Here is a 12,867-nt window from a genome sequence, read left to right on the forward strand (position 1 = left end):
GGGAAGAAAAGCTACATGCAGGTCTGGAGGACTCAAGTAGGAAGAAATGTTTGTTTAAAGAGCGATTATTAGAGTACACGCAGTCGTGGACGTGATAAAAGGTTTTAAAGAAGGAATTATATGCAACAAGTGCAACATGATTTGCAATGTTTTCTGCTCTTTGTCGGCCAGATTTTTAAACGTCTATGTATTGGTGTTGTAGAAAGCAAACAAACAGAAAATACTAAATGGAAGTTATCCAAAATATTACAAAAACAATACCAAATTTGCATCCATGCAGAATGCTGCCTGCACAATTTACATACAGAGACACGTAGAAAATGGGTCATATGCAGTTAACAGACAGTTTAAATACTGACCAAAGCTTTACATACATAACATGACATAATAATTGTAGCAAAGAGTTAAGGTATGTTTGTTTATGAGATGTTTGTTGCCAAGTCTTTTCATGTCTTCATGCGTTTCTAGGCCTGTACTGTGTTGTGTATGTGCTCGTGCACGAGATCACGTGCACATGGTCACGTGCATGTGTATGTGTGACAGTATGAGTAGACTACACATACAGATGTGGGGTATGACCTTTGACCCAAAAATATTGTGTTCATTTGGAGTCTAGTCTTAATAAATGTGTTTTAATCCCTGTGAAACATGGCGGAATCTGTTTCATTTTCTTTAAAGCCCTTTTTCTCAAAACTAACTTTTGATAACAGTCGAACTTTGGATGAGCATATCTCATGGAATATTTGGCGTAGAAACATAATGTTGGTATTGACATGAAGCTAAGAGTCTCCTCTTTACAGACATATCAAAATGTGTTTCGGGGTCAATGTGACTCATTTTGATGGAGCAGGTCACATATGTTATTACAGCAGTAACATATCCATGTAGGTCTGCAGCCTTTTTCTACTGCGTTTCGGCAAAAGAGTCGCCAATGTAACGCCTCAGAGCCGGGATCACTTGGTTTCCCATCACAGACTGTGCATATAGATGGACAACATGATAGTTTGCTACAAGTGAGGCTAAAACATCTGGATCCAGTGGCAATTGGCTGGGTTTTGGTGCTTTTTTGTGGAAAAAACACACTAGACACACGTTATTATTTAAAGCAAATCCTCCTTATGCGTCTTAAAACATGTCCGAAGAGGATCTTTAAGAATGAATCCGTCCCAGCACTATAATATCAGATTTTTACTTTATACGTTAGGATCTTTAAATAAAACATCTTAAAACTCACTTGTGGCCGATTTCATGTGCGATGGTGAAAGCAGAACCGAGGCCGATGTCTTCATTGATGCTGCAGCTCCTCTCCGGCTCGCACATCCCAGCCACCGAGGCCAAGCCTACACACACACACACACACAAACACACAAACAAACAAACAAACAAACAAACACAGGGTCAAGACGGAGCATTCTTAGGAGTCATGCTCATAAAATGGGATTCCACACATGCGATCTCCCGTTCACCGAGGGAGTTGAGTTTAGCATCCCCGGCTAGACATCTTTTTTTTATTATTTCTTAGAGCCACTCCTGGAAAATGTCTAGACAAGAGTTAGATTTATATATTTCAATTCATGTAACAAGGGATCGCCTAAAAACGCGAGCCAAGGAAGGGAACATAAGAACCCCCTTCACCAACACCGTACCCCGGCAAGAAGCTGTCAGAAAATATAGATGTTTTCCACGTTTCAGAGGTGGGAGAACGAGGGAGACGGGAGAGAGAAAGGGAGAGGAGGAGGAGGAGGAGGAGGAGGAGGAGGAGGAGGAGGAGGAGGAGGAGGAGGAGGAGGAGGGTGTTTAAAGTTGAAACCACAATCCAGGTGTCGCAGGTCCTTTTTTCCTAAAGCCTGACAGGTCAGATAGGGAGACAGGAGACAATTCTTCACAGATTACATCTACAGGTGACTGACAGCACAAAGCAGGTGTGTGTGTGTGTGTGTGTGTGTGTGTGTGTCCATGTGTGTGTGTGGGTGTGGGTGTGTGTGTGTGTGTGTGTGTGTGTGTGTGTGTGTGTGTGTGTGTGTTGAGGTAAAAGCATAAAATTATTCACACAAAAAAAAAAAACATTTTCTCACACACCTAATGTCTTATTATCATGGTGCTATTATTATAATATATGTATTGTATTTATTTATTTATTTTGATTATTTTCCTCAAAAAGCAGATGTATCTCTATATAATAGTCTATATCAGGGGTCTCAAACTCAAATTACCTGGGGGCCGCTGGAGGCAGTATCAAAATGACCAAAAAAAGACACAAAACAACAGAAAAAGACAAAATGACTGAAAAAACACTACATTATGTTAAAAAAATTACGTTAAAAAGACACAAAATGACCAAAAAAATACACAAAATGACCCAAAAAAATACACAAAGTGACCAAAAAGACACAAAATGACAGAAAAAAACTAAATTACTTAAAAAAGACACACAATTACCAAAAAAGACACAAAATTATTAAAAAAGACAAAATTACCCCAAAAAAGTAATTAAAGGGACCTTCCACACACAACACAGTAAAGTGTCATTCATATAAAACTCACATTAAACTTTCATATCAAGGTGGGGGCCACAAAATATCGTGATGAGGGCCGCAATTGGCCCGCGGGCCGCGAGTTTGAGACCCATGGTCTATATAGTCTTATTTTTGGGGTTTTAAGCTGTATTGTTTTAACTTTGCTGCACACAACCTTGAATGTCCTCTTTAATTTCTTGTTGTTTCTAAGCATGAAGGCAGTTTTGGTTTATTTTGCTCAGGTTTTAAAATAGTCTAAGACTTCTGCCTCCTTTCCAATAACATGGAGGTGAATGGGATTTAATTTGTCATGCTCAAATGTCATTTAAAATAAATCAACAGCAGCATTTATTTCCGAACAGCATCCCTGATAATCCCCAGACTTTGCTCGTCAAGATTCCATTCAAAAGTTACCCAAAGTTCAAGGAAATCTACGAAAGAAAATACAAATAAATCCACATCTCAATCCATTACTGTTAAGCTAGTATGTGTGTAATGCGTGATGCAAATATGGCGTTTCATGTTTGTTTCATGTTTGTCAGCTCTTTAGTGGACTTTAAGTCACATCTTTTTAATGTACGTGATGATATATTTGCCATTGCACGTTGTCACATTTGGCTTTTATCAGTACACCAACTTCTACCCCTTGAATTTTTTCCTTTTTTCTGAATTTCCAGCATCTCTGCTTTGTGTGTTTTAATAGAAATGCTTCAAAACAGGTATATGGAAACACATTTACTGTCAGCAGTTTCCAATTGGAGCTCATTTCTGTTGAGGAGGAGGCTTTGATAATAACTCCTCAAAACTGACTGACTTGCTCTATACAAGAAGCAAATATAAGCAAAATAATTTTAAATTCAGGTGGACTGACCCTTTAAATTCAACTCAATTGCATGATTTTGTTCTGCACACGTAGATACAGTTTTGCAAATCGCAGTCAAAGAGTGATGAATATCTATAAACGTCAAATTAATGTTGGACTTAGAGGGTAAACTGCACAAATTGGAATTATAGCTACTGTTATTTGTTGTGGCAATTTAAAATGAATCAGGAATTAAATATAGGAATGCTACGGAGCTAGACGGCTTTTTCAATTTACCCGTGACAAAATTCACGATTATCCTGATAATGGAAATTCACTATATCCAACTTCCTGAACTATAAAATCGTACATCCCTACGTGCAACTAACCTGCATAGGTCATGTTTAGTTGGTCAGCTCGGCTTCAGATTCTCTCCTGTATAGTTTGCACGAACTCCCGGCCTCCCTGCTAAAAGTGGCATTTGCATCCTCTTTACTAAGAGGCTAAACAAGAATAGACTCGCAAATCAGGAGGCCACTGAAACCATTACTGCAGGGAGAGAGGGAGCCTGGAGGTGAAGAAAGAAGGAGGAGAGGGAGGGAAAGGAAGGAGGGTGGCTACTCTACGATTAGTTTAAGAATGTGTGTTTGTGTGTGTGAGAGAGAGAGTAAAGTGTGCGTTTTTATTAGTTTTAGTGTTTTGTAATGGGGTATTTGTTGGGTGGGAGATTAAAAGAGGTCACAGTAAATTTTGCCTTTATTTCCTTTGTCTGATCCATCTTCATTATGTATGAAAAAAGTTGACAAAGACGAAAACGAAGGACATTTTCATTATAATTTTAGTTAGTTTTGTAACCACAAAATACAGTTTCAGTTAATTATCATCATCATGTAACCTTTAACCCTTAAAACAAAGTCTGAAATCTCAAAAAAGCCTTTAAAGAAGTGAGGACCGGCCGAAATGTCCTCACTTTGTTGGTTAAAAACGTGTTCTGGTCCCCACTATGTAGGAAGTACAAGAACACACACACACACACATACACACACACACACATTCTTGTACTTCTATCTTTGTGAGGACCATCATTGGAACAGTGAATTCCCTTGCAAGATTATAATAGATTTGGATTTTTCATTAGTTTTAGTTTTAATTTTGTTGTTTTTGTTTTCAAATTCAGTTGGTTTTAATGAGTTTTTAAAGTGAGTTTGCTAGTTTTAGTTTAGTTTTTATTAGTTTTAGTTTTTGTAATGGGGTATTTGTTGGGTGGGAGATTAAAAGAGGTCACAGTAAATTTTGCCTTTATTTCCTTTGTCTGATCCATCTTCATTATGTATGAAAAAAGTTGACAAAGATGAAAACGAAGGACATTTTCATTATAATTTTAGTTAGTTACGTAACCACGCAATACAGTTTCAGTTAATTATCATTATCATGTAACCTTTAACCCTTAAAACAAAGTCTGAAATCTCAAAAAAGCCTTTAAAGAAGTGAGGACCGGCCGAAATGTCCTCACTCTGTTGGTTAAAAACGTGTTCTGGTCCCCACTATGTAGGAAGTACAAGAACACACACACACACAAACACAAACACACATTCTTGTACTTCTATCTTTGTGAGGACCATCATTGGAACAGTGAATTCCCTTGCAAGATTATAATAGATTTGGATTTTTCATTAGTTTTAGTTTTAATTTTGTTGTTTTTGTTTTCAAATTCAGTTAGTTTTAATGAGTTTTTAGAGTGAGTTTGCTAGTTTTAGTTTAGTTTTTATTAGTTGTAGTTTTTTGTAATGGGGTATTTGTTGGGTGGGAGATTAAAAGAGGTCACAGTAAATTTTGCCTTTATTTCCTTTGTCTTATCCATCTTCATTATGTATGGAAAAAGTTGACAAAGATGAAAACGAAGGACATTTTCACTATAATTTTAGTTAGTTTTGTAGCCACACAATACAGTTTCAGTTAATTATCATCATCATGTAACCTTTAACCCTTAAAACAAAGTCTGAAATCTCAAAAAAAAAAGTCTTTAAAGAAGTGAGGACCGGCCGAAATGTCCTCACTTTGCAAAAATGTCCTCACTCTGTTGGTTAAAAACGTGTTCTGGTCCTCACTATGTAGGAAGTACAAGAACACACACACACACACACACACACACACACACACACACACACACACTTGTACTTCTATCTTTGTGAGGACCCTCATTGGAACCTTGAATTCCCTTGCAAGGTTATAATAGTTTTGGATTTTTCATTAATTTTAGTTTAGTTTTTATTAGTTTTAGTGTTTTAAAAAGTTTTAGTGTCCTCACTCTGTTGGTTAAAAACGTGTTCTGGTCCTCACTATGTAGGAAGTACAAGAACACACACACACACACACACACACACAAACACAAACACACAAACACACACACAAACACACACACAACCTGCTTTGCAAGTTGTTTTCTTAACACCAGGGTGGACTGTGTATTATCTCCAGCCCCGTGATTACTCGGCGACCCCGAAGGCCAGAGATCTGACCCGGGAGCATGATCCCCGAGAGCAGAGGGAGGAGGAGGAGGGGAGGAGAAGGAGGAGAAGGAGTTAGGGGTGAGGAGAGGAGGGTGGGGGTTGAGACAACGAGGAAGCCAAGCAGATGCCGGGGCAATTAAAGCCACCGGGGAATGTGACGAATGCGGTCAATCTGTCAAACCACCCCTGAAGTCACAATATTACCTCCAAGATATACTGTGGTGCCTGCAGGGCCTCTGCTGAGATAAGATTTTGGGGCTGAAGAGGAGAGAGAGAGGAGGAGGAGGTGGAGGAGGAGGAGGAGGAGGAGGAGTGCCACTGCTTGCTGTCCTTTTTCCACCCCCAATACCATCATATCAGCCACTCTATCTCCCTCCTGCATACTGCAACACTCCCTGTAATTGTCCTTTTCCCCTTCCATTTTCCTTTCAACTCCTCCTCTTCTTCTTTATCTCCTCCTTCTGTCACTCTCCTCTTTATCCTTGTTCCTTTCTCTCTCTAACACCTCTCTAACACCTTAGACAAACTGAGGTTAGAGCAGGTTATATATGTGTGTATGTATATATATATACTACTGGTCAAAAGTTTTAGAACACACCAACTTTTCCAGAATTGAATTGAAAATGATGCAGTTTAATGTCTCAGTGTACTCTGAAATTAATGCACATTTGCAACATTTAAAATTCTTGATTGAGCATGATAGTGTTTTGAAAGTAAAAAAAAGATTCAAAATCATATTTTATGTTGGACTAAAGGACTAAAAAAAGACACAAAATGACCAAAAAAAGACACAAAATGACCAAAAAAAGACACAAAATTACCAAAAAAGACACCAAAAGACACAAAATGACTAAAAAAAGACACAAAATGACAAAAAAAAGACACAAAATGACAAAAAAAGACACCAAAAGACACATAATGACTAAAAAAAGACACAAAATGACCAAAAAAAAGACACAAAATGACAAAAAAAGACACCAAAAGACACAAAATGACTAAAAAAAGACACAAAATGACCAAAAAAGACACAAAATGACTTACAAAGACATGAAAAGAATAAAAAAATGGACAAAATAGCCCAAGACTCCATAGAGTTAAGTTGTTAACCCATTTCTTGTTCCCTGAAAAAGGCCTACTTGTATAATTCTGAAATGTACATTATATTTTACCTTTTTTTATTTACCTCTGGCAGTTCACCACTTACCTTTGGACCCTTTCAAGCTGTTCATTTGACTTGAACTGCTTGAATCTCAATAAAAAAAATGGAAAAATTGGTGTGTTCTAAAACTTTTGACCAGTAGTATATATATATATATATAAGAAGGAGTGTGTGTAAGGAGGTGACCACGGCTCTCTGGGTTCAGGGGGCTGGTGGCCTCCACCAACGCTGAGGAGCTCTAATAACACAAGTGAAAACATCCTTCTCATTATGTCTCACAGGAGCCGTCTGGTGTTCCTCTAACAGAGACTGCTAAATAAGGTTTGTCTGAGGACACGGCGAAGGCCGAAAGTGAAAATGAAAACCCCTCTAGAGGGAGAAAGAGAAGAATGAACTCCTAATCCACAGAATCACATAGTCAACATCAGCTAAGATTTCCAATTTGGCAAGAAAACACATGTTAAAGGGGTAGTTGGGACTTTTTTCTATGTGGGGTTGTATGAGGTACTTATTCATAGTCAGTGGTTTATCTACAGTGGATGGAGAAGCAGAAGATTCAGCAGCTGTAATGGATGGGAGCAGCAGCTACACTGCAAAAAAAGCCAACTTGTGTTTTTTGGCCTAAAACAGTGATTTAAGTTGGTAAAACTTGGAAATATAAATTATTGACATTTAGGGCAATAATGTAAGTTAGCACAACAAAGGAAGCCAGTTGTCTGCTCAAAAACAAGTTGGTGAGTTGTTGTTACTTATATCTTTAAGTTGGGGTTCACAACAAGGGACAATAGTTCTGATAACTCTTATTTCTTTGTTGGGAAATACGGTCATTAGCGAAAGCTAGCGGCCAACTGACGCTAGCGGCTAACTGATGCTAGCGGCGCTGCTTGTTACAGCTACAAGAGTAGCCATTAGCGTATCAATGCTAACTCAAAATTGTGGTCGCAACATTAGCTGACATTTCATAGCGGCGTTAAAATCGTCCCAATTCAGCACATTGCAGAAGTTAGCAGAAGTAAGGATTAAAAGTTATTACAATGTAAAATTATAAGTTAATACAACTTACAGTTGAGTTGACAACAATCTGAATTCAGAGTTGAGCAAACTCAAAAACAAAACTTAAAATATTTAGTTTAATTGTCCAACTTAACATTTTATCGAAGTTTGTTGCCTTGAAATTTTGAGTTCACCCAACTTTTGTTTTTTTACAGTGTAAACGTTTTACAACCATCTAAAAAAATTCAATACCAATTGAAGTGTATAGCACCAATATTATCACAGCTTCACCTTGCTGTCAGACGGACCAAAGCCACCAGACTCCATTGACAAAAACAGCAATTTAACCTCCCAGAACACTGTTATTGCTGCTCTTCAGCCGCCTCGATCGATTAGTTTGTGTCCGTGTTGTTTTGTGACTTTTCTGAATCCGAACTTACCCTCAAAAACACAAAAGTCGCACAATAACAAAAGCAAACTAATGAATTGAGGCTGCATTAGAACGGCTTCTCCTGTGTTCAGCCATGTAAAAATGAATGTTTTTGTTCATGGAGTTTGGTGGCTTTGAAGCCTGCATCGACTAACCGTGCTTTTATGATCTAAACATTTCCAACTGCCCTTGAAGGCAGCTTCATTCATTTTACAGCAGTGAGACTAGAAAAGACAGAGGACTGAGTGCTATCATCAAACTCCACTACTTCTTTGAAAAACAGGCTAATTGTTTTTTTGTGTTAAAGTGAATTGCTGGATAATCATTTGTTTTCTATGTATTCATGTCACACAAAAATATGCATCTAATTCAATTCAGGTTTGAGTCAAATTGTTGAAAAATCATTTTACCTACAAAAAAGGGGCTAAAAAATTCCACCACGCCAGGATGGGTGAAGGCAATCGGGTCGGCCGGCCCTGCCAATGAAGTGTCCCTTATTTATTTTTCGGGGAGTTGGCAACCCTAGTTTTAGAACACCCCAATTTTTCCAGTTTTTTATTGAAATTCAAGCAGTTCAAGTCAAATGAACAGCTTGAAAGGGTACAAAGGTAAGTGGTGAACTGCCAGAGGTAAATAAAAAAAGGTAAGCTTAACCAAAACTGGAAAATAATGTACATTTCAGAATTATACAAGTAGGCCTTTTTCAGGGAACAAGAAATGGGTTAACAACTTAACTCTATGGAGTCTTGGGCTATTTTGTCCATTTTTGAATTCTTTTCATGTCTTTGTAAGTTATTTTGTGTCTTTTTTTGGTCATTTTGTGTCTTTTTTTAGTCATTTTGTGTCTTTTGGTGTCTTTTTTTGTCATTTTGTGTCTTTTTTTGGTCATTTTGTGTCTTTTTTTAGTCATTTTGTGTCTTTTGGTGTCTTTTTTTGTAATTTTGTGTCTTTTTTTGGTCATTTAGTGTCTTTTTTAAGTCATTTTGTGTCTTTTGGTGTCTTTTTTGTCATTTTGTGTCTTTTTTTGGTCATTTTGTGTCTTTTTTAAGTCATTTTGTGTCTTTTTTTGGTCATTTTGTGTCTTTTTTTAGTCCTTTAGTCCAACATAAAATTTAACTTTCAAAACACTGTCATGCTCAATAAAGAATTTTAAATGTTGCAAATGTGCATTAATTTCAGAGTACACTGAGACATTAAACTGCATAATTTTCAATTAAATTCTGGAAAAGTTGGTGTGTTCTAAAACTTTTGACCAGTAGTGTATATTTACTGTACTTCTACATCGACTTGCTGGTAATATGGGACAGTGTTTCTGTAAAAGTTTCTGTTTCTGCAGCCTCAGAAGCACCACCAGCCTTAGCTTTAGTACCTCTTTCTTCAAAAGAAATCCAAACTATCTCTTTAAAATAAATACATTTGCTTGAGTCCACTCACCTAAGGTGCCGCAGGGTTTATTCTTGTAGGTGCAGATGTCGTACCTAAGGACAGGCAAAAGAAAAAAAAAAGAGAACAAATAATTAAATTAACTTTTTTTTTAACATGTACAGTATTTTCTTCCACTGGCTCTTTGCCACGCCATTCTTTCCGTGTTTATTCACGGTCTAGTGAGATTTAATCTCAACCTTTAGCATAACAAAAGCATATAATGAAGTCGTGACAGGTTCGCTTGTAGAAAACACCTGGTTCACTCCTGCTCCATCTGTAGCCTTTAGGAAAATGTCACTAAGCCAACAACACGGCTGGCGTTCAGAAAATAAAGTAAAATGCTTCGCTCATGCTGCGTCCATACTGTTAACCTCCGTAACTCACACACAGGTAATCCAATAGAGCAGAGGGGGGCAGAACGAAGGCCAGAACACTCTGAGCCACATCATACATTTCAAATGAATGATCCAATCATTCCTAAAGCTTTTAATCTATTAAAACCAAGGGCACAGCAAATTTAATTTCATTCTCCTTTTCCTCTCTCTCTCTCCCTCCTTTCCTCTCCCTATAAACTCCTCTTCCTCTCCCCCCTTCTCTCCCTCTCTCCCAGTGGAGCACCAATGAGGTGCAATCGTGGCCTCGTTTTCTATTTGTTTTGATTTATTTTCCCTAATTTCCCCCCGTGTCCTTCTTTTAAACGTAGTTAGTTAGTTAGTTAGATAGATGGATGGATGGATGGATGGATGGATGGATGGATGGATGGTTGGTTGGTTGGTTGGTTGGTTGGGTGGGTGGGTGGATGGATGGATGGTTGGTTGGTTGGTTGGTTGGTTGGTTGGATGGATGGATGGATGGATGGATGGATGGATGGATGGTTGGTTGGTTGGTTGGTTGGTTGGTTGGTTGGATGGATGGATGGATGGATGGATGGATGGATGGATGGATGGTTGGTTGGTTGGTTGGTTGGTTGGTTGGTTGGTTGGTTGGGTGGCTGGGTGGATGGATGGATGGTTGGTTGGTTGGGTGGCTGGGTGGGTGGGTGGGTGGATGGATGGATGGTTGGTTGGTTGGTTGGTTGGTTGGTTGGTTGGTTGGTTGGGTGGCTGGGTGGGTGGGTGGGTGGGTGGATGGATGGTTGGTTGGTTGGTTGGTTGGATGGATGGATGGTTGGTTGGTTGGTTGGTTGGTTGGTTGGTTGGTTGGTTGGTTGGGTGGGTGGATGGTTGGTTGGTTGGTTGGTTGGTTGGTTGGATGGATGGATGGATGGATGGATGGATGGTTGGTTGGTTGGTTGGTTGGTTGGTTGGTTGGTTGGTTGGTTGGATGGATGGATGGATGGATGGATGGATGGTTGGTTGGTTGGTTGGTTGGTTGGTTGGATGGATGGATGGATGGATGGATGGATGGATGGATGGATGGATGGATGGTTGGGTGGGTGGATGGATGGATGGATGGATGGATGGATGGATGGATGGATGGATGGATGGATAGATAGATAGATAGATAGATAGATAGATAGATAGATAGATAGATAGATAGATAGATAGATAGATAGATAGATAGATAGATAGATAGATATTTCTGTTTTCTATCACTCTATTTTTCTTTGTATCAAAGTTTGTATGACAATTGTCTTTAAGGATTTGATCATTACAGAAAACAGAGAAAAAATTGCAAAGAAAAAGCTGCAAACTTCCCTTTAGAGAAGCTGAAACCTGAAAGCGCTTGATGATTTTGCTTTTAAAAACCACCAATAGCCAAACTCATGGTTCTGCTCCACTCCACTGATCCCAAGATGAACTTAAAGGCGTGTCCTCTGAGCTGCATCAACCACCTTAAAAACCCTGCTGGACCTTTTTAGGTGCATTCCACCATTGCAGGAATTCCTGCTGCTCCAGACTCGGTGGTTAATGAGGGCTTCCTGGTGTCGACCATCAGCTATTTATACTATCTGCCATGTTCAGCTGGAGCCTCCTCCCCACAGCTTATTATCTCATTATCTTTCGCCTACTTGTGCCTCGTTTTTACTCGCTATATTTACTCCACATTCACCAATATTTCAACATATGGGATAAACACTGAGGTACATTATGGGCGTGCCAGTCCAGCAGTGATGATGTGCGTCATCTAAAGGCAATAATAGCTTCTATACTGATGATGTTCCGCCTCTATACTGTGAGGAAAAATGCAGATTTTTCCTTTATAACTGTGTGTTATTGAGGTCTTGTTGTGATCGCCCCAAAAGTCTACGGACCAGACAAAGCATGATAGCAGCCTAGGGTGGTTTTTTGTAGTCGTTTTCACGTTTTCTCCTTCATGCACCTTGTGGTTTTGCAGAAGCGCTCCTAATGCCTTGAGTTTAAAAAAAAAATTTGTTCTGTCTGATAGTGGCCTAATGCTGCTTTTACTCCAGGCGGCAATCTCCGTGTCTGAGCATGGAGGCCAACCAGGAAGTGCATTAAGCCTGCAATTCATCGAAAATTCCAGTAGGGGGCGCTAAGTTTGGCTGCAAAGAAATCTGCCCATTCATTTCAGTGCAAAATTTGAAAGCTTCTCACTTGATTTATTACCTCAGAAAAAAATTTCAGGACAACACTATGGTCTCAATCACTAGTAAAAAATCTTCTTCAAGACAATTTGATGTCAATAGTTCTAATAATGGCCCCATTTAGAAGAAAATAGAAGATAAAGAATCGTATGATTTGGGGCGGGGCTACCTTTGATTGACAGGTCACTGACAAGGCGAGCCGTCACCAGGAGAGAAGCAGAGCAATGCGTATCCACGGCAACGTGTCAATAAAGTTATATATAACGTTATATAGATATAAAAGAGTACGTTTACCGATTTGGTTTCATAACTTTGACCCTTTCACTGTATTTTCACTTAATGACAGTTTATTTGAACGTTCAACAACTTTGTATTATAAGAAAAAGGAACACATGCAGCTTTAAATAGTCAGATAGAAATGTTTGAATCGCCATGACTGTAGGTGGCAACGTTGTCGCTACATCTGAGGGTGCTTTTACTTTAC

General features: G+C 38.8%; 1 protein-coding gene across 1 annotated transcript in view; it reads right to left on the minus strand.

Annotated features, from left to right (window-relative positions):
• Nucleotides 1-12,867, minus strand: part of adamts6 (ADAM metallopeptidase with thrombospondin type 1 motif, 6) — a 128,377-nt gene that overhangs the window by 90,664 nt on the left and 24,846 nt on the right. The window contains exons 8-9 of the mRNA XM_059358050.1: nt 9,845-9,888; nt 1,235-1,340 (exon numbers count right to left, since the gene is read on the minus strand). Of these exons, the coding sequence (XP_059214033.1) occupies nt 1,235-1,340; nt 9,845-9,888 (150 nt within the window). The remainder of the gene's footprint in view (nt 1-1,234; nt 1,341-9,844; nt 9,889-12,867) is intronic.

Source organism: Centropristis striata, chromosome 19 (assembly GCF_030273125.1).
Source record: "Centropristis striata isolate RG_2023a ecotype Rhode Island chromosome 19, C.striata_1.0, whole genome shotgun sequence".
In the NCBI taxonomy this organism is placed as follows: domain Eukaryota; kingdom Metazoa; phylum Chordata; class Actinopteri; order Perciformes; family Serranidae; genus Centropristis; species Centropristis striata.